Genomic DNA, 23,234 nt, shown 5'->3' on the forward strand with positions numbered 1-23,234 from the left:
ACATTGACTGAGTGGGGAGAATTGCAAGACCAAAAAATGTGTAATGTGTGGTGAATCCAGAGGAACTGCTCCATTCTTTTTCCAGCTAATTTAAAAAAACCCTAGCGCTGTGGTCGACCACAGAATAATGAAAAGCTCATGGACGCTTAAGGGACAAAATCTCTGTCTTCGTGCCCTACTCTGATTTGTGCCTTTGACTCTGAAACCTTCGCAGTCAGAGGTTTACTTGCACCTTCTTACCTCCTAAGAAACTCAAGTCAATGTACTGACTAAATCTCTGTATTTAAAAACACATGGAGTGCCAGGAAAAGCTTGGCCACAGATGCAAACAAATATTGGTGAACTAATATCAAGCTTGACATGTAACAACAGTTCATATTTCTGCTTTACAAGTATATTTGGGCGTTTGGGGCCTTTTTTTCAAACATGGTGTTTAACAGTGGAAAGATGACAAGACATGAAGAAGAGAGAGGAGGAATGAAAAGCAATAAAACTGTGACTCGGGATTGAACTGGGGAAGTTTCGATTGCGGTATATGGTGTGCTTCAATACACAGTCAATAATTCCAACCCAACATCTTGACAGAAGACAAACACATGTGTTTGGGTGAAACTCTGTGAGACTGCACATTCGTTCAGAGAGAGGTTATGAAACGTAGCATACTCGCTGCTAAATGAACAAACTTCAGGTACCAAATGGTATTAAGTGACACGATTAGTCCGGGCTAGCTGGTTAACATGCTCACTTCAGTATACATCACTGCAACACAGTACACAGACATCTGACATCTTGTTATGTTGTTTCTTCACGTGGATTTAACACATTCATTTTGAATGTAAGTTTAAACTGAAGGAAACTTTTAGCTATATCTTACACATTCCTAATTTAAATATGTTTTTACAGTAAAAAGTATGGTTATGGTTAAACCGCTAGGAACCTTCAGTAATGTGGCTGCAATCACTCATCTGCCCTTTGACCAGGTGCCAGCGTCCAACCACTTCCAGGTTGCTGTCAGGGAGATCTTATCACCTAGTGAGCGTGAAGGGTGTTGTTCGGCCTTGTCTAAGCCTCACAAGGCTCGGGCTCACGCAGTGCAGTCAGACGTGTTGGTGGAACAGTCACGATCGGTTGATAAAATGCTCCACGCACCAAATAGACAGTCTCTATCTTTTCATCTAACTTTTCAGAATCCATCCAAGACAAGGATTTTGTGAAACCACTGTCAGAGGGTTGTGTGTCTATAAATCAACAATGTGTATTTGCGAAATCGACATAAAAACACAAGGCAGGGTTTCTCAGAGGGCGAGAAACCTAAACATCAGGGGAAGATTTAAATTATTTGCAACATGTTGGAGGGGGTCAAATATATATCAGTTCATACTAGCACTAGCATTGTTATACTACACGCACAGGGACAACAGATACAAATGATTGTGCTAAGTCTGGTGCAGTATTATCATTGTACACTGACCCTCTTATACACAAACCAATAAAAAAAAAAGAAAGCAGTATAATAACCAAATAGGCTACAGTGGATACTAAAAATCCCAAATCTTGAAAACCCAGTCGAACCATGATGTGTGTCGTCATATTGTTTACTTTGTCACTGCATGTACATTAGGTTTTAAATTAGCGCCAGCTGTCATTTCAACATCTACTCAACGCAGACATGTTGCTGTGGATGTAGCACACAAAGAGAATGATTTACAGCACAACCTAACCAAGAGAGTCCTGGTTCTAATTAAAAAACTTACAGTGTAAAGAGTTAATCATCTCTATGATTTTGCCATTTGCAAAGGACATATTCAGCTCATTACATCAATAAATCATATCCAAAATAATGTAAACCTTTTCTAGTGGACACCCAAAATTAAAAAAAAAAAATTATAATAATAATAATGATATATATTATGATAATAATAATATAATGATCATATCGAACCTTTAAAGGAGACATGTTATGCTCATTTTCAGGTTCATCATTTTATTTTGGTTCACTACTAGAATAGGTTCACAAGATCTCATCAGTTTTTCCATACTGTGTGGGGCAGCATCGCTCCTGTCTCTTTATGGCCCCACTTCCAAAATATTCAGTCTGCTATGATTGGTCAGCTCAAACCTGCCTGACTCTGCACCACTGACAACTACAAACCAGCTGTGCTAAGTTAATTTCTACATTCCAAACTAGCTGCTAGGCATAAATTACGCAAATGAGTGACACGGTGATGCAGCGTGATGTCACAAAGTCACAGAATTATAGGCGGGACTACTAAAGAGACATTTCAGGAGCAGTGATTTCTGTGGGAGAGAGGAGCTTCTGCTGACCTTGTTAACTTCTAAGAGCTTTGACATGCACAAGAACCTACACCAAACATCGAAGTAAAGGAAAAAAAACAAAAAAGAATCATAGGTCTTCTTTAATGCACCCCGGCTCTTCACTTCAAACGTTTTAGTTATGTACGTACACGCATCACAGAGACAAGACGTTCACCTTCAAGACGTTTGGCTCTTACCTGATATGACTTCATAGAGGCTGTAACGGTAGCGGAGGTAGTCGTAGCCCTCAAACCTCTGCGGCCAGTGACACAGGGCCCGACACTCCACGTCTGCTTTATAGTACTCTGTGAGAGCCTCCTCAAACAGACCGATGGCTGCTTCGTAGTCGCCGCTGTTGTACAACTTCACCGCTGCAGCGAAGGAGCGCTGCGATACAGGAGAGAGGAAGGATGGGACAAGTATTTATGACCTTTGGTGTTCAGAAAAAGCTCTTTATGGTTTGTTGGTGTATTCAAGTATTTACCTTTGACATTTTTATATGAGCAAATGTTTATTCACTTTTACCGTCAACAACACACAACTGTAAGTAAACCTGAGGCCAGTTCATAAAAGGCTTTACAGGCCCCCTGGTGCACATGAGGTTTCCTGCAGCAGCAATGATCATTTGTGTGAGATGAACAGAGAGAGAGGAGGGTGAATTAGCCACAACAGTCGCCAAGATGGATTCCTCCTGTTAGGTCTTTCGGAATAAATCTAAAATATGATGTAAAAATAACTCGGAGTAAAAGCCAAAAAAAACACACTGGCTCAAATGTAAAGTACATGCATTTACATTAACACAGCACAGAGCTATTCACGGATGAATGAAGTGAAGCCACAGTGACACAATAACTTAAATCACTGGTAATGATTGAGGTTTAGAAAAGTTTAGTTTGGTGAATAGATTTACCCAGAGGCTGCTGTAGGAACTTGTGCAAGCCTGACCTTAAGATGAATAGAGAATGTATGGGCAGAAAGAGGAATGAGAGAGGGGCCCGGAAAGGGTGTAAAACTGTAAACAAATCAGCGTACAAAGGATCCCAAACTCTTCTGCATTCAGGGCTTCAACCACAGCCAGCACTAAAAGGCCCAAATGGGGTTTCCAGTCATTAAACTGCAAGGGCCATTAACACAAAGGCCTGTTTCATTCAGGGACAACAGCTTTTACTTTTCCATTTAGGGAAAGAAGCAACGTAGAAAAAGTGGCCAGACATTTTGGCCGGGATTGAAATAAAAAGATGGCTGACAGGTCACACTGCTGAGAGGCACAAAACAAAGCAAAACAAAACAACCTTTAACCGTATGGTTTCTTTCCTTTTTTAAAGATTTTTTTAGGCATAGACACCTTTATTTAGACAGTGGATAGACTTTTGAAATGGGAGAGAGGGGGGTGTGACATGCAGCAAGCGTCACTGCGTACGTGGCATGCGCTCTAACCACTTGACTACCTGCATGCCCAAAAGGCACTGCTGGGATTCGAACCCAGGATCTCCTGTTTACTAGACAGGCGCTTTAACCAACTAAGCCACAGCGCCACTCCATGTGGTTTCTTATCTTACCTGGTGAGGCCGGGCCTCTCGATCCACAAAGTGCTCCTCCATAACGCCTTGCAGGTCTTTGTACTGCTCCAGGTTCTGGCCCATCTCCACGTGTTCTGGGTTAGCCTGGAAGTAGGTGTGAGCCGCCGCTGCTGCCTTGTCTGGCTGCTTCAACTAAAGAGAAACAGAGAGAAAGAAAGGGGTATGTTAATTAAGGAGTAACAACAGAAACTTAACCTTTTAAGGCACAACTTCACCAGTGTAGATGATGTGGTTAATTAAAATCAGTCATAACAGGTCGACTAAGGCAGTGTTGTGGTTTCATGGTAGATCAGTCCTTCATTAGTGAAGAAATATGTGAAACTCTGAGAATCTAATCAGCAACAGATGGACAGGCCTCATAATTAAAATATGCTAAAAAAAATGGGCAAAGTTCAAAAGTTACTGACTGCTTAAGTTGAAATGTTTTGAGGGGATGAGGAAAAACAGACTGACAATCTGCAGATGTTCTACGACTCCTCGCCAAAATATGAGGTTGCATTCAAGTCTTTCCTAAAACTCAGTTTTTGGCATCTCATTTTGAATCTACTTGAAATAAGTAGTATTTATGAATTTGGTTCACATAAACAGAGTAAAAGTGAGCAGATTTACAGGGGCGCACTGTTCCCATCCACTTCCTGTCTTTATTACAGCTAATGTGACTGATGAGGCACATGAACTTTATGGATTTTGGGAGTACAAAAAAGAAATAATCACCACAGGCACCCAATCCTTTTCTTAAGAAACAGTAAAGAAAGAAACGTAAAGTCCTTAGGAAAGAGACAGTTTACTGTTAGCAGCTATGAGCAAGATAAGACCGACTGTGGCAGGGAAGTGTGTTAATGAGTGATACTGATACAGTGCAGACCACGTCCAGTGTGAAGGGCTCAAAGATAGACAGGATGAAAAACAGCAGCTGTTTTCTATCAGTGTTGGCGGCTGGTTGACTGATAAACAAACTCAAACAGAAACAGTGCATTTTAACAAAGTGTATACTTTGTGTTTAAAGAAAACACAAGTAGCTGTGTGTAGCAGTTCATTCAAAATATATTTTTACGGTTTGGCGTTTTAATTTGCACAAATCAAAACCACACAGAAGGACTTGGGAATAAAAACAGTGGAGTATGCAGTGACAGACAAGAAGCTGGGAGGAGCTTGTGATTTATCTGATATCTCTGTGTTGTCCCGAGATCATCTTCATTGTGGTGTCTCCTGAACCATCTTGTCAACATAAGTAAAGCGACAACGCCCACATCTGAGACACACTGTTATACTGTTTACTTATTATTTTTAAGACTAAGTTGGCTTATTATTTGCTGTTGTTTTTCAGAGACCCTTTCCCAACATCTTCCACATGTTAGCCAGAGTTGCACAGCTGCAGGATCACAGAAATGTGATTGATTATTTGCAATGACAGCCCTGCGTAGTCAGTATTTATGATGTAACAGCAACATGGCTATCAGGTTGTGCCGGAGCCTATTAAGCCCTGCAAAACAATATCAAAAAGATAATCATTTAGGAAGCTGCCGATCATTTTCTCAATTTGTCCACAGTGACGTCTTTCAAATGTCCAAAAAAGAGAGAAGCAGCTAATCCTCTTATTGGAGAAGCTGAAACTAATGACTCATGCTTGAAAAATTCTACAGTTCATTTTCCTTTTTATCGACTCCTTGATTAATAGACTAATAGTTTCAGCTGTAGATCAGATGTCTGTATTTTTTTCTAAAAATAAGAAAGGAAATGGTCTTATGGCCAGGACAAGATCTATTTGAAAAAAGGTCTAACTCTCACAAAACTACTACATTTAATGGACATATGAACCCAAGTGACTATCACCTTAGATCGTAACATCTCAGGTTTCTAGCTCTGCATCAAGGACTCCATAGGTTACAGTACATCAGTTAAGACTCTTTCCTTTACCATCAAAGGCATGTAAACATCAACCCTCTTGTATCACTCAACACCTAAGCGCTGTGGATCAGCAAGGACAACACAAAACTCAGTGCAGGGAAGAAGATTGCAGATGTCTGGTGGTGCGAGCTGGTTCCTTGTAGCTTTAGGATGCTCTTTTATCTCTTCGAGAAGACATCGTTTTAGGAGAACTCAACCATCAGAACATGTCTGGTCCCTATCAGATAAGATCTGAATCACGCTCAAGTTCCAGCACGGGTTCAGTTTCTCCCTTGTCATATTCTCACAGGAAGAAAAAACACCTTGCAAAATATCCCTCGATGGATTTGATTCATCAAACAGGTCCTTGAACTCAACCCAGCCAGTCTGTACCCTCGAGAGGAAAACAGTTGAAGATATATGATGCCCTGTGGCCTTTGTTACTGGCCTTTCGTCTTTCTGAAATTATTCTCTATCGCAAAATAACTAATCATAAATAATCTATCAAAAAGTTGAGTTATGTTGTGTTTGGTAAAAAGTTGGAGGGAGAGCAGGAAACAGAAGGAGGATGACATACTGAGAAAAAAAAAACAGACACTGAGGGGAAAGGAGACAAGGCTGCAGACAATGAGCGCGCTCTCTCGTGAAGGACTGGATATCTTGTGTAGAAAAATCAACCCAGTCACAGCATCGCAGAGAAACATCTGACTGCTTTTGTTTAAGTCCTTCATGATCCCAACAGGTGCAAACAAAAAGCAGAGCCAAGTGTTCACAGTGTCTCAAGGTCAACAAAGCCTGGCTGCCAAAAACACAACTGACTGACTCTATTTTGCCACTCAGCACCAGCTCATGTTTTCCAGAGAAAGACAATGAAAATCTTTATACATGTTGCATTGTTTTCAAGGGAAGAATAAGAAAGATAAAAATCAAGAATTCCCACATTTATCCAAGAGCTGAGAAATCAGTAGTTCAATAGTCCAACGACCCGCAGAGATACAACTTTGTGTTTTTCTACGGGGGAGGCAAACGATTTCCACAAAGTCTGCACAATACATAATAAAAAACACGCTCTGATAGAAGAAGCAGAAGTTCTTTTCTTCCCACAAACAACCCACTCGGTTATGAAGAATGACTCCCCTTGTCAGACAGAACTGGGTCTCTTTCATGTGGCAGCACAAGAGGCAGGAGAGAAAAAAGCCCAGCTGGACATGCTTGGTTACCCCTGAAAGGCCAAAGACCGAGGTGGCGTCGAATGCATTCCTGGTGGGATCACCTGGCTGGAGCCACCCTGACTAGCCAAGGGATGAAGAGAGCGTGGGCCAGGTAAGGCACATGTTAGGTCTGTGACAACTGAAGAAAGACTGAGTATTACTGATTAGGAGCAAGGCCAGAGTTCACATAAAATAGTTCAGATAAAACTTAAAAATATTTTCCTGAGAGAGATTCATCAAACACGGGGTACTGATGTGAAAACGTCCCCTGAGATACTGCTTCAATCATGGTTTGTTTTCTTTTTCACATGGGAAATATGATCCCATGCTTTTATATTTCCGATGCAACTACAGTTACTAACGATTAAATGTACATCAATATTCAGCTTTCTTACAGCAGTAATCAGATTTTGAGGTCTGATTGTGTACACATTATATTGTAAGAACTTTATAAAATATGTAGATATAAATCACAGTCCAGTAAAGTAGAAGCCAGAGTACACCAAAGACTCATATGCAACACATAAGCATGCAGTGAAACATGGAGTGGATTAAACAATGACGCAATCAGCGTCAGTGTATGTGGGGGAGGATTTCTATCCTCTAAATGATGGCGCAACCTCCAGCACACAACCTCCAGCTCTATCTATCATGTGTCCTCCGCTGCTGCATTCCACACAAAGTCACCACAAGATAATTCAGGGAGGACACCCGCCTTAAAGGATTTGTCGACCTGGCTTTTCTGGATTTGATAATTATCTGTTGATATGTTTCGTCTGGACTCAGAGAGATAAAAAAAGCAGAGATCACAGCGGGCGGGGTGACACAGGAGGGAAGACGTGAGGGGGAAGTTAGTCTGGTCGCCTGCTTCCTCATCCTCTTGCCTCGGCTGCCCTCAGCCACTCGGGGACAACCTGGCTCGAGCCAGAGGGTCAAACTGGAGGAAGGAGGGAATTTCTCCAGTAGACCATCCCAGCACAAACACAGCTGTGCTCAGCCACTGCCAGATCTATTGTCCAGAGACTAGACATCCCAAAACCTTGAACCAGTGAGTCTCACTGTATTTTAACCCTTTTATCACAGAGTTTCACTGTCAAGGCTAACAATTCTATCAGATATAGCACTTTGTTTAAATCCAAAGAGTTAAAGTAGTTCTATAGAAATTACCGTTTATTACAGAGGGTCGATAATATTAAATTGTCCAGCAGGCAAAATTTTAAATTTTCATTGGTTGTGCAGGATAAATCCTCCCCAGGAGTTATCTGGAACAGTGGTATCAGAAGAAATTAGACAAGATCTATACTGTGTGTTTCAGTGCATGATTCACACTGGGGTGATTACATTCATATTCAACAGCACCTTTTCTCGCACATACAAGATGGTCACGGCTACTTTATGGAAACAGATAATTCAAAATGGAAAGTTTCTGGAAGTCAAAGCACTTGATCAAGCTGTCAAAAACCCCAAAAAGGGTCCAAGCTCAGAGATTGTGAAATGAAAACACATGCTCATACATCAAACTGAGAGAGTGAGCGGTTAAAACACCCCCTGAGGGTGACAGAGCACAAATCAATCACAGGTTTAAAGTAAGATTGTCATCAAACTGAAGTGAGAGAGAGAGTGCAATGGAAAACAATACAGCCTGGAAAAATTCACGTGTGGGTAAATCAACATGACTCGTCTCTCCTGTGTCTGCCACAGAGGAGAACACGGATACTGAGAAAGTAAATCATTTTCTGTGAATACCTCTGTTAGCTATTGTGCTACTTCTCTCGCTGGGATTGGGTGGTATGCATGAAATAAAATATATTCCATGATATAGTTTAATTTCTGGAATATAAGTAATGGAATAAATCAAATGCTTTGCCTTTTTTTTTGCCTGGGAAAGTGTGTGTGTCAAGTCCAAGTCGTGAAACCGGATGAACTGATAAACAGATGATGCACAAGGCCAAACACCTTTGTAAGATTATTCAGACGATACCATCATGTGTGTAATATTGACACAATATCAATATTTAGTTTTTTAATATCACAGCTATGGAGGCTATGGAAATATTGCAATATATTGCCCCTAATCCCAACTCAGAACTTTACAAATGACCATCCAAAATGTTAACGAAAAAGTATTTTATCTGAATTTTATCAGTTTATTCTCTCATTAAACTGTACAAGACTTTAAAATTGCAGCAACACTAAAACTCTGCCATCAAAAGCAAATCTGTGAGCACATTCTGAAGTGTACATCTTGTACGCCATGAGTGCATTTTTCCTCTAGTGTGAATTTCAAAGGAGCACCTGTAGAGGTGAATAACTAACACTCAGTCTAAGCCCTCAGTTTGCCCTCCTTGCTAAAGAGCGACTTGTGTTCAAGCTGCTGGACCGCCCTGCCACTCTGAGAGAAGTGCTCTTGATGTGGGCACCGAGGGGTGCCAAGCCAAACGTACATTTGCATGCCTTTCTCCTCTGGGCCTCCTGCAGGATTCACAGGTATGTAAATCGGCTTGGGCTGGCGCCGCAAACACAGAGATGATGTTGTGACAAAAAGCAAGTTTCCCAATGCTGCAAACAAGCCTGGAGACAGTCACACAGATAGGTTCTCAGAGGCAGAGGGCTTTCACCCAAATGAGCGAGGAGCTGGCAACGGGTGGTCAAATTGGCAACCACAGTCCTGAATACTTGAGAGACAGGCAGTTTCAAAGCGTAATATAGGTCCCAAGAGGACAGGAAACTCTAGTGAAGTCGACAGAGGTTAGTGTTCAGGTTAACACTGGACACAAGGGCGGCTGCAGGAAGGAGATCAGAGGAAGTCCACATGCAGCGAGGATTTCAAGGTTAAAGAGAAAGTCCTTCAGACCTCCTGGCACTGGTTTATAAATGTCAGCACGTCCTAAGAGAAGTGCTGCTCGTACTGTATGTAGGAACAGCATCTATAACCTCCTCCCCTCAAAACCAGTCTGATATCAGATTTGAGTTTTGTGTACGTCTGACAATTTTTGTAACTCTTCAAAGCAGACTTTTGTGTGTACAACTGAGTTCAAGGCTAGTCCTATTAGAATGAAAAATGTTTACCTCATGGTGATCAAGACAGGAAAACAAGAGTGTTAGCATCTAATAAGCATCTAATAAGCCTTAAAACACACATTTAACTCAAACTGGACTTTCTAGATCACACTTCATCTTCTCACCGGTACCTGTAACAACACACCCACACAATTCCCGTAGTTTTCAGCCTGAATGTTAAATAACCATCTGGCCCATTGACCCTCCCTGGAAAGGTACATTAAATCATTGGCGGTTACCTCCAGTACAGCACGGCCTCACACCACTTTGCATTGAATGCATTCCAGCTGAAACATCTGTGAGCGTGATAACGGTGTCCTCACACAGCCAACAACGGTTTTAACGCCAGTGAAGGAGAGAAGTCGTGTCTGCGTTAGAACGGTCAATGTGATACAGCTGTTCAGGAATGTACAGTCACAAAATCCAATACAAACCTATCCATTACTGCGGGAGATGTTGAGGAGGTGTGTTTCCATGTCATCACACATAAACAACCAGATGATAAAGATGACTTTCTGGCCAAAAGGCCTCATCTCTCTGGTGACGGCCTTTGTAAGGCAAACAAAAAACGTTTTCACTTACACCAGTGCTTGTTAAAAATATTGGACTGCCAAGAAAATATAGACTTTTAAACACAGGGAAATATATCTTTGCTGGTTATAAGTATTCCAGCCATCTGTCTGTGGAGCATCGAGGTGATTTGTACCTATCCAGGGAATGTTTTAATGGGGAGATTATTTACTCCTCTGTAAACACAGAGGTCGTTTTTCCTACCAGACCCATAGAAAGTTTACTGTCACTAGACCAATATTTGTGTCACGAAGCGGAGGGTTGGGGCCATTTTCGGCACCAGGTATTTATCCCCCCAAACAAGCCAGTAAACCACATAATCATCTGTCTGTATTTGGTTCAGCAGCAAATTATGAGTGCAGGTGTTTTTTAAGAAGACATAACAAGGCCAAATACTTCAGCGGTGTAGACACAACATGGGGTGAACTTTGTGATAAGAGGGTTTATTAACTGGATTGTGGCAACAAATACCTCGAGTAAGGGGTTAGCTGGCTCGGCTGCAAGTTCATCAGAAGGGCTTGGTATCAAAACACTGTCGGTACAACTGTGTCCACAGCGTGGGCGAATAGCAAGTACTGGAAGCTGTTGGCCTCTCTAATTATTTTCTATCAGACACCTCAAAATGAATGTTTTTTTCTTTCTTACAGGCGCTTCTGTTTAGGCATCATTTTAAATGAGAGAATTCTGTTTTTTGTTAGATGAAGGGTCTTTTTCTTAAATCAAGGTATACCAAAAGAGATTGTATTATTACTGATGTCGAAACTTAGGCTGCCATCAAAGAAAAACTGATCAGCAATGGCTTGTGAAGGAATTTTTACAGGCAAGAACGCCAAATATTTAATTGTTAGCACATCTAAAATAAAAAGCTTCATGGACTCCCAATAATGTTGTCATTTGGACTCTTGGTCTAAGATGTAGTGATCTGAATTTTTCACTCTTTTCTGCTGTTTTACAGACCAAACAATTAATCAGTTAGCAGTCAGCAGAACAACTGATAACTAGAATGGCACTCAGTAGAGCGCATACCTTCACCAAGGTACAACAACAGTCCCCTTCTGTACTCACTCACAGACACCAGCAACCTAAAAGTGCCCAATTTTTTTCATCAACATCCAAGCCTTATCCCCCTGAGAAATGAACAAAAATGCTCTAATTCCATCTCTTTATCCAGACCTGCCAACAGACAGATAAATAAACAAACACGGGTGAGAACATCGCCTCCTGGGCAGAAGTAATTAGAATCAGCAGTCTGTTGCAGCCCTACATGTAGCATTCTTTAAAAAAAATGTCAATATTCAGCCACCTTAAACAGAAATACATCTATCATGACAATGTATCGAGTGCCAACATGGGATGGACAGAAGTCTTCTTATTAGATATGTCAACGATGGGGTCTTTATGATTTCCACAGTTTTGGTCTATTTAATTAATGAGTTTCAAGCGAAACAAAACATATGGCACTTCAAGAGGCTGGCATTTGGACACAGGCATCCGGCTGTATAGAACATCGAGGCGATTTCACAATAGTTGTAAATCACCAACAAATAAGAGTAGGATTGGGATTATATTTGTCTGGCGAGGAAAAAACTGTACACGCACACAAACAGAGCGTTTTATTGCCAGTAAGAGCTGCAGCAGCTCTGCACGAGGGGAGGCACTGGCACCGACGCCTGGCACGAGGAACACGCAATGGGAAAGTTTGTCTAAAAGGCTGATTACCTCCCCATGAGGCGAGTGCGCCGCTTCCTTCCACTCTGGACCTTTTCAAAGAGCACTTTGAAAGACGATTCAAGGAACTTCAGAAATTCCTGGAAGTCTGGAAAACAACTTATGTCTGTTTCTGAGTGTTTACACTGGAAGATCCACCACTGTAAGACAATACAGGACCACCCTGTCCAACCAGACTTAAGCAGGATTTGACAAGATGAGGATGAGACATTTCTATTGGCGCACACCTGTCGGATCACATGCTCGAAAACCTACAGAAGCAAAGGGTGCCCGTGCTGTATGTGTGACGCTAATTGGACAGGAAAATACTACAGCCTCTACAAATTAACCTCTCCATCAAGCACCCTGAAGTCTTTCATTAACTCGCGAGCCTTCATAGACAAAAACCTGCTTCAGTACATGCTTACTGTACACACAAGGTCGCATAATGTCTTCACTGTACGCTGGAGGTGTGATTTAGTCGCTTGATAATCCCAGCTAAATGAACCAGACAAGGGTTTGTTTTGGCTCTGCTGCTAAATCAAATAACGCTTTAACACAAGATGTGGACTGTGACTCCGTGAGTCAGGAAACCTGCCAGCCGGTCGAGGTGTATGTTACATGCAACACGGCTAACAGGTTAAGCACATGCTCGGGGTACGTGAGGGGAGCACTTCCTCCCAGTGATGTCATGGGTAGAGCTGTCCACCTTGATGTCCTCCCCTCCTTCTCTGTCCTTGCTCTCTCCATCACACCAGCCCTCTTTATTCATCTGTCCGTCCTGCTGACAGCTCCTCACAGTGGCCTCTTTCTGCCTGTCTTCGCCCCACCCTGGGCCTGAGTGTGGTTCCTCCTATAAGGTCATGTCAAAGGAATGCCTGAAAAAGCCTCACTGCTGTCGCTCCTAAAAAGCCCCTTTCACTACCCCGCGGAGACACAGGAGACATGACGAGCTGGGAAAGGCTGACCATCGCTGCTCCATCCATCTGTCATCTTTCTTAAAAACCCCTGGCAGGGGCAGTAGAATAAACTGTGGTAGAATAATAATAATAATAATAATAAGAATAATAATAATAACACTGCCACTGTACACAGGAGAAACCTTGACTTTGAATAAGTTTTGCGTGGTGCTGGCTTTGCTTCGGGGGGAAAATCAATGATACTTGACCACAGCGGCCTGAACTCACGAGGAACCCAGAATGTGGAACAGGCGCTCGTGATCCAGCATCTATTACTTATCAAAACACAGTTCGGGTCCATTATGAGCTAGTCTGGATCAGGAAACTCGCACGGAGGTGGTTGCTGTACATCTGTAGCTGTCTGCCCTGTGGCTGACATCATTTGGCGGGGCGAGGGGAAATGACTGCTTCCATTTTCCTCTCCATCTCCAGTGACAGCCCGGTTAAGCTTTGTGGGAGCTGACACTGAGAGACAAGATGACCTTTTCTCTAAGCTATCTTGAGGCCACCTGACACCGCTACTGTATCCCCAGTCAACCATCACACTCTTTCCCCACGTCTGATCTCGCTTCCTGGGCAGTTTCAGGAGACACAAGGGCAGCTTTGTGTGGAAACCTTGAAAACAAGAGGTGTGTATGTTTAAGTAGTGCAGACGGGGTGGAAAATCACCTATAATGTCTTCTTCCTCCTCCCCTGACGCCTACATGCACTCCTCCCAACACGTCTCTCACGTTCCCTCCTGCCCAAAATACAGTAGAACACACACACTCACACACACACTCTTTCTCTCAGGGACTTCTAAAAACAGCCCTGGTTAGCCGACGTCTTATTTTTACGCTAAGATCCTCTGATTTCACACTCCACCGTTTCCATTCACATAAAGGAGCCCTTTTTCAAGTTTGGAAAAACACACTGTGACGGGCCCAGAAAGCTGAAATGTGGCTAACAGTTGGGTTTTGTCTCTTTGCCTTTGCTTGAGGATGTGGTGTGTGTATCAAAGGTGTATACAGACTGGAACTTGAGCCCACACATGGGATACCGCAGGTAGCAGCAGTCAGGATTTAAATTTGTAACCTTTACTGTGTAGCAATAGCTTAAAGGAGTTTTGGGAAACTTTTAGTTATTTGGTAATAGTTATCACCATTCTTATGCATATGGAGTCTATACAGGAGGTGTTTCAGACATGTTTTTCATTTCAGACATCACGTGTGACTGATTTTATAGTCGTTGCTCCTGTTTTAATAAATCCAGCTGTCTAGACAGGGCACAGAATGACTAAGGTTTTACAGTCTCAGAGCAACTCAGAACATATTTTTACACTTTAAGTCTATTCTCTCCTGTTTTACTCACGTAATTACAGTGATTATGTGATGGGCTGTTATGGGCAGTTGCAAAACGCAGGTGACCTACAACTGAATACTGTGCCTGAATGCATCTTGTGTAGAGACATATGAGGCTGCTGTTTTGCTCTAAGTCAGATGAAACGATTGACACCAATTTCATGTCTATACATCAAAAGTGTAGCTAGAGCCAGCGGCTGGTTAGCTTAGCTTAGTACAAAAAACTGTCAGGCCAGGCCCACCGGACACGGCCCGCAGGCCAATTTTTTCTGCCACTATCCTCGGGCTGGGCTGGGCCCTTGATCAAGCATTTGTGTTTTTGAAACGTTTTTTTATTAACTCAAAATAATGACTGTATTTCCAGTTTTAAAATGTGCATCTCTCTCCTCCCTCCATTGTTGTTTGTGTTTGTGTCGCTGCGTGGTGTTACATGTGAGTTGTCCTCATGCTGGAAACGGGACTTGTTGCATACGTGACATCACTACCCGAGACGCAAGAAGAAAGCAAAAATATATATATTTTTGAAGGAAAATAACAAAAATAATTGTAATGCACAGTGACTTGAATAAGTAACTTTAATTTGATTACTGGTTTGGAAATATTAACGCGTTAGATTACTTGTTACTGAAAAAAGTGGTCAGATAAGAGTAACGCGTTACTGGCATCACTGATTGTGTAGCGCAAGTGCAACGTGGAGCTTGAAGATGTAAAATAAAAAATCAAAACAGGAGAAATAACTTTGAGCAGGTTTGGAGGAAAGTCGGAGGTATGGAATCATTTTAAACAAGTCGTTGGCAGTGACAACACATGTGTTGGTTTTGTCGAGTGCATCAAATGCGGCACCTGTTGCATTATTCATTTAGATAATTCTAAACAGATTTTGTTAGTTCAAACAACTCGGAGATGAGAACATCAGTTTAGCCCACGTACTAAAAAACTGTTGGGTTTAAATCGGGCTCGGTTACAGTTAATGTGTTGGGCTGGGTCGGGCTCGGACACAACGTGCGCAGGCTCGGGTTGGGTCGGGCTTGATTTTTTGGGCCCGATCTAAGCTCTAATTTCTATTAACTTCAGGACAGAGTCAGGCTAGCTGGTTCCCCCTGTTTCCAGTCATTATGCTAAGCTAAGCTAACCAACTGCAGCTTCATACTCACCAAGAGTGGTATCATTTGTCTCATCTCAGAATTAAGCTTCTCCCAAGATATACATAAATATTGTAAATATAACAGGATGGTGTTGAAGAAAACAAGTGATCTTGTAGCAGAATATAGGAAACTAAGTTCCTCTTTATTCCCTATCTTGTCATTGAACCACATATTTATGTTGTAAAATCCAAATACTTTCATGTTTGTTTCACCAGTGTAATGGTTTTTCTTTTTTTTTTTCTTGAATGCGTCAACTTTTTCTTTACTTTGTGAACCTCATTTTCACAATTAATCAGTAAAATGTAAAAAAGAAACTGTGAAAAATGCTTGTCGCAATTTCCAAGGGTCCAAAGCAATAACTCCAGTTACTTAACTTGTCGAAAACACAAAGACACCTCATTTACGATCATAAATGACAAATAGAAGCAGACAAACCTTATATTTCAGAGGCTGGAACTAGCAAATGTTTGACTTTTTTTCATTGACTTACAGATGACTCAGTTGGAAATTAACTTACTTTCGATCGATTAATTGAGAAATAATCATAGCTCTATTGCTTACTTGAAGCCTGAAGAGACACATTTGCCTTTCAACAATAGCAAACAAGCAAAGAAGTGTATATTTCAAAATGTCAGACTATTCTGTTATCATATTTGTCTCAGACGTCAGCACTTTCTTAGCAGAGAGATAACATGAGACCAAACCACTTCAGAAATTTTGTAGACCTTTCACTCAGTTTCCCCATAAATCTCCAGATATGAGGGGATTTCCCATCTGAGAGGAACGTTATGAGAAAGAGCGCATTTGAAGAAAACATTTACGAGCAAGCTGCTCATGGTCAGGGGTCAAAGGTCACTTTTTCTACCGTGTCAGTGAAGACAGGCTGGAAAAAAAAAGAAAAAAAGGTGAGCATGATGTGGTGTTTAAGTGTTAAATCTAAAGCAGACAAATGTTTAGTTCAGACACGACAGGGCGTTCAAGAAAGCACAAAGGAGGACGCTATGGGGAGCTGTGTGTGTGTGTGTGTGTGTGTGTGTGTGTGTGTGTGAGTGCGTGTGTGAAGCAGTGAGTATGTGTGTCCCTGCAGACAATGCCAGCATTCATCCAGCTTCTCAGTTCTCACCCTGCCCGGCCCCCACATACCCCAGAGAAATATAAAATATATTTGTTCATGTTGAAATCAATCTGGTGTTGTAGCAATGAGCAGCTTTTAAAAGACAAAGGGCATTACACAACGGGCCACAACAGGCAACTCCGGCTGAGGGTGGCTTAAATGCCTCTGAGAACCAGCGATGGACACAAAGATCACAAACTGAGAGCCTTTAACACATGAGTTGTAAATAAGAAAACTATTGGAAGCCATCAAACAGACCATGTCCTCTGAAACTGACACAAATCTACAATCTGATGTTGTTTTTGCATGAAAGTGAAACCTCATGTCCTCATGTCAATAAAAAATGTCATTCAGCATAGTTGACGATGACTGAGCTGTCACGGCAGCGTCAACTGCCGTGACAGAGCATCATTTAAAAGACTCTTCAGAGTTTAGAGTTTAGAAGACTCCCCCCCAGATTATGGTATGAGAAGTTCAAGTGCCCTGGAGGAGTATTTCCTCAGTTCAAACTTCAAACGAGGTTCAGCCCCACTCTCTGATGAGGTAATGAATACACCTTTTTCCGGAGGCTAAATCAAACAGTGACAGAACGATCCTGTCCAATGGTTTCATAACAAAGTCAGCCCATCAATCATGCCGCCACCCCCTGAACCCCTGCAAAAAGAAAAACCTCCCCAGGCATACTTGAGGCAATTAAATGAAGAAGGTCAAGAAATGGCCAAGAAGGTTAGCAAAAAACACAGTCATGCCTGCATGATTTAGGGATTACCTAAAGGAGGGAAGAATGTACCCCCTTCAGTTTATCTCTGGTGGTATGCGAGCTGAGGCTAAGCTACCCTGATCAACAGCAGAGTGTGAAGGGTAAAAGACAACCGGAGAGACCAGCAATCTGTTACACAAAGTGTTTTTTAATGCTAAAGTGGTCCTGCCCATCAAATAAACCCTGTGTTCCCATCTACTGAACAGATAAGATGATGCAGAGTTTACAGTAAGTGTCTTTCCTCCTCTGGTGTTACACAGATTAGTTCCCCTGCAGAGACCACCGCTACAGAGGATGCAACTGGAGCCAGAGTACACTCCCTCCCAGGGTTAAACAGGCAGACTTTCAGAAGAGCTTAGTGCTCAGCTGCAGAAGGGAGGCAAGAAATGCAGACAGAGGTTCATCATGTAAACACTCAGCAGGAGGCCAAAGGGAGATTCCAGTTGAGAAAACATAAGCAGTTTGACTGGTGGCTTTACTGATCAGAGATAAACATGATATTTCTTTTAATTTGATGTTTTTTTGTCCAAACAGTTCCTTCTCTTACTATAAAAAAATATAAAAGACACCTGTTTTTTTTTAATCATCCCATCTGATCTGGCAGCATTCAGACTTAACTGCTGGACATTCACATTGTTTCACAGATGAGGAGGGAGGCCCTTAACACCTGACTGAACAGTCAGTCGATGAGAAGAGGCCTTAGTGGCCGATCATACCGAGACGCCTCACTGGAAATGCGTCTTTTTAGGGGTTGAAATATGTTCACCTGTTTTCTAGCGACTGTACCTGTAGCAACATGTCTCTGTGTGATCAGGGCCTTAGTCGACCAAGTTTTCATTGGTTGCAGTAGCCACAATTTAGCTCTGTTAGCTGTACAGCTAACCAGACGGAGGAATGAGCATCAGAACCAGAGCCAGGCTAGTGGGCAACAGATCTGGTCTCGGTATTGTTCAATTGAACATGGCCAGACAATATATATCTAAATAATTAAATCATTAATATCATAACCATGCAATTACAAGTTGACTTGGGATATCTTTGGTTGGGAGCAGCTCTAGAGGCATCCATCACCAGCTGAGATTATTCAGTTTGTGTTTAATTACAAAAGCAAACCTAACATCTTATTTAAGGCTGGCCTTCAGTGGCGTCTCATAAATCTGGGACAATAGTGGGAAGCTTTCTGTGTTGTGAAGTCCAATGGAGAAAAGAAAACAGCAAAAACTACAATGAAAACAGAAACACGAAACCCTGTTTTCAAACGAATGGAGAAATGTAGTCTGTTATGATGGTAAATATAATGTGGTGCAGTAAATCCAGTGAGGCTATTTAAGAGCGTAAGAATGAAGACTTTGATATAAAAGAAGAACAAAGTGTTGGATGTTAATTGCACCGACAGGCTGGAACATTTATTTTGGATATAAGAAATTCTTGACATAGTTGGAAACCCAACTAACAACCTAGAAATGATTTAAGGTCCGACTGTAAAGAGACTCACACACACTATAACATTCACACACTGGGAGATCTTGGCATGGACCGCTCATATGTGACAGCAACAATAACGGAAATTTATTGCAAAAGCATTTTAACAGTCAAGATACACTCCGCACATAACAAGATGATACAGATCGTGAATAAATCTGTAGTAGAAGTGTTGGAAGAATATGCTGACAAGACCTCATTTCAGACATTTTCTCAGCACGTCACCACTTCCCTCTGGGCTGCTTTTTTATTAAAAAACAGCCGTCGATGCACTGCGTGACACGTGGTAGAAAACCTCAAACTTGTGAGTTTGTTTGCGTGTGTAAGAGGCCGTGTCTGGCGGCTTGTGTGCAAGCGACTGTCCATAACTCTTCAGTATGGTACGTTATTTACTGCAGAGAGGCTCAATAGTGTCACCGCTGTAGTGAGAAAAGTGAAATTTGTGTAAAAGAAGAAAGGCTCAAAGTCAAATTGGCAATTTACCGCACAATCTTTATATTCTCACAAAAATCTGTTGTGAATACGGATGCATTCAGAACATTGAGATTACATTGAGAATTATTTTTGCGTCAGTCTCAAGCTCTGTGAGAGCTGCAAAAGCTGCTGAGGTGATATCAGGGAGACATTCCACAGTTACCCCAACACGCTGATGTCCTTTAGATAAGCATGACCTGCAAATTTTCAGGTCTGCAGCTCAGGTTATCGGGATCATCACAAGGAACTATGTGTGTTGTGTTAAATTAGCTTCTAGTTGATTTTCAGATCCATGGCACACACATGCACATACAACTCAACCCTGAGTTTTAGATTATCTATGTTGCGATATGAAATGATCGAACAGGTCGGTTTACTACATCTTGACTGTTCACCTGAGGCCGTATGTGTATGTGCAACAACACACACTTCAACAAATATGCTTCAGACAGGGTCCAAGGTGCAACTATTGGTCGCACATGCATCTAAAAATCTGTCATCTGTATTCACACCTTTATCACTGTTTACAGTAATTTACATAATGTGTTACCAGTGCAACCAATCTGAAAGGTTAGTCTGGAACTCTGACGTCAGATCAGATCGTACACACAGATTTCTCCAGCCAGATGCTGTTGAAATGATCAGACGCAGAAAATCAAGGCAAGAGATGTAACCTTATGATTAAGGGTTGTTTCTTTAGGTAGTTTATTTCAATTACACTAATTGAGATTTATCTTTTTTCTTATAAAAGAAAATCAAGGCTCTTTTATGGTCTTAATCTTTAATTTGAGCCATCTTTCCCCAGGTAATGTTCTTTTTACCTTGTCCTAGTCTGTTTCAAGATCGTTTATCGTTTGTCTTATTTCTATCGATCTACATCTTCGCCTGATTATGTACGACAAGTTTTACAAATATAGAGAAAGAAGTCAAATCAGCAGAGGAAAAGTTCTTTGCTACCAATAAAAAAACACACATAACACTTATGGTTGACACTAAGGTATCTAACTGAGTATCCCCAAAATGTCTAAAAAGAGTTTCCTCAACCTCAAACTCCATAATTTCTATCTACCACAAGATATCCACTCTGTTTTTCACTTTTAGGAGTATCATGCTTCCATGTAAAGTGACCCTCTTTGTGGTATCTACTGGCAGAAATGAAATACAAGATTCATAATTACGTTTTAGTAGAACTACAAATCATTCAGTTTGTTACCTTAGAATGAGCTCTGCACATCGACAGAGGAAGTGGTTCCTCTTCCACAGAGTCTGACATGTTGGTACAGTAGCCCAGAACAGACAAACCAAACACCGACTCTGGAGTGGGCCTTTCATGTTTTTGACACAACGACACAAGGATTGTTCAGTCGGTTACAATTTCACACCGCTAGATGCCACTAAATCCTGCACACTGAGCCTTTAATTAGTGGGTGTAATTAGGCACCACCAACAGGGTGGTGGTGGTAAATCTCTTCAAAGGCCTCTGAAAGTGATTTGTACTCCCTTCATAAACACGACAGGTTCCTGTTGCTGCTGTCACATTGCACAAATCTACCATTCGTGACACACAGCATGCTGACTGGAATTCAGTACAAATAAACTCTCTCTCTCTCTCTCTCTCTCTCTCTCCTCTCCTCTCTCTCTCCTCTCTCTCTCCTCTCTCTCTCTCTCCTCTCACACACACACACACACACACACCACATGATATTGATTACCCGATATTTCTCTAAGATCCAATAACGTCTCAGAATTCTGTGACTTAGAATGTGTGTGTGCGAGTGCGTTTGCTCAAATGTTTGTCTATTTCATACCTACATGAGCAGATGTTTTCCACCACAGTAAAATTCAAATGATCAGTTTGTGCTGCATTTGCTTTCAGCAGAAATGTTATTGGCTCTCAGTTTAATAGACTCAAGAGATAAACAAGCCTGGTGTTAAAGAAATGTGTTTCAGCAGGCAAGTCTGTGCCTGTCCACCTCTTCCTGTGTACTGTGAGACCCTCTGCAGAGGGACTCCAGTCTTTTTCTTTGTGACTGGTTGAGAGCGGCTGGACGGGGCTGAGGTCAGGGGTCGTGTGTGTGCCAGGCTGATGACTTTAGTGGTGAGACTTCCCAGGAACCAGCATGCTCCACATTCTCAAGACATGACGTTGGAGCTGTGTTGTTCAGACATGTTGAGTCAATGCAGTCACTCACTCCAACCAGTATGATGTCGTTTAATGTGTTTTTGTAATGTTGGTCAGTCCATCATTTTGGTGTTGACTCAATCTTTACTTAATCTCAACAACAACTGGATCGAAACTTTGTCCAGACATTCCATTGTCTCCAAAGAATGAATCTCTTTACTTTTCTGGTTTTGGGTGAAATGTCTCAACACCTATTTGATTGATTGCTATAACATTTGGTAGCCTGCATCATACATTTCAAATGGAATTAGTCCAACACATTTATCTAAGTTAATGACCAAATACTTGCAAAACTATGCCTTTCAGCTGTACTTTGAGTGCTAATCATCAATGCTAAAACTTGATATTCAACATGGTAAACATTATACCTCTTATATGTTAGCATCATCATCATCATGAGAGTTTTGTGATAAAGGAATTAGCATTTAGCTGAAATTACTGCTACTTGGGCACAAGTTATCAAGCTAACAAACCAAATTAAGATGGTGACCATGTACATTATACCTGCTTAACATGTTAGCATTGTCATCATTTGAATTTCGTCATGATAGCATTAGCATTTATCTCAAAGTACAGCTGCCTACGCATTGGTAAGTATGCTAACATTCTAAACTAAGATGGTAAGATGTATACATTGTATGTGCTCAACATATTGACATTGTAAGGTTTTAAACTTTTGTCATGATAACATTAAGCAGTTACTTCAAATCAATGCTGACTGTGCATCAGTTAGCATGCTAACATACTAAAATAAGTTGGTGAACATGTTAAATATCATACCTCCCTAAAATGTTAGGATTGTTATTGTCAGCAGATTTGGTCATAATGTCTTTAGCATTTAACTCACATACCACTGCCTGGGCATCGGTTAGCATGCTAACAGACTAAACTAAGGTGGTGAAGATGTCAATATGTTAGCATTGTCATTGTGAGCAAATTTTGTAATGACAGCGTGATATTGACCTCAACTCAGCGGTGCCTAGGCATCAGTTAGGATGGTAACGCTAAACTTACTTTAACATGTTGTAATGAAAGCTTTTGCATTTACCTCAAAGCACTGCTTGACCTAAGCACAGCCTCACAGACCTGTTAGCATGGCAGCAGACAACTGTTGTTTTAGGCAGGATTTAGGTGACCCTCAGTAATTTGTCCACCAAATATAAATGCTAGGAATATTTGACACTCGGCGATGTGACTTTCAGACTCTATTTCTAGGTAAAAGATCATAAAAAGTCTTATAGCCTCATCTGGTAAGAGCTACGCAGAGCTTGGATCACAGTCTGTGGAAAACTCAGCTCAGGACTTTCCGTCTGTCCTTTTTGTCATGAAACTTTGGTGTGTTTTATTATACATCTGCAAATCCTGATGTAAAGGGATGTCATCAAAAGGCTCACCGGGCCACTAGTGTGGTTAAGAGGAGTCACAGTAGTGACAGCAGTACACCCAG

General features: G+C 41.5%; 1 protein-coding gene and 1 non-coding gene across 2 annotated transcripts in view; both read right to left on the minus strand.

Moving 5' to 3' along the window:
- p3h2 (prolyl 3-hydroxylase 2) overlaps positions 1 to 23,234 on the minus strand; it is a 65,125-nt gene that overhangs the window by 14,096 nt on the left and 27,795 nt on the right. The window contains exons 2-3 of the mRNA XM_030434363.1: positions 3,876 to 4,028; positions 2,514 to 2,703 (exon numbers count right to left, since the gene is read on the minus strand). Of these exons, the coding sequence (XP_030290223.1) occupies positions 2,514 to 2,703; positions 3,876 to 4,028 (343 nt within the window). The remainder of the gene's footprint in view (positions 1 to 2,513; positions 2,704 to 3,875; positions 4,029 to 23,234) is intronic.
- On the minus strand, positions 3,778 to 3,851 carry trnat-agu (transfer RNA threonine (anticodon AGU)). The gene has a single exon. It is a non-coding gene; the product is annotated as a tRNA-Thr (tRNA).

Source organism: Sparus aurata, chromosome 11 (genome assembly GCF_900880675.1).
Source record: "Sparus aurata chromosome 11, fSpaAur1.1, whole genome shotgun sequence".
NCBI classification, from domain to species: Eukaryota; Metazoa; Chordata; class Actinopteri; order Spariformes; family Sparidae; genus Sparus; species Sparus aurata.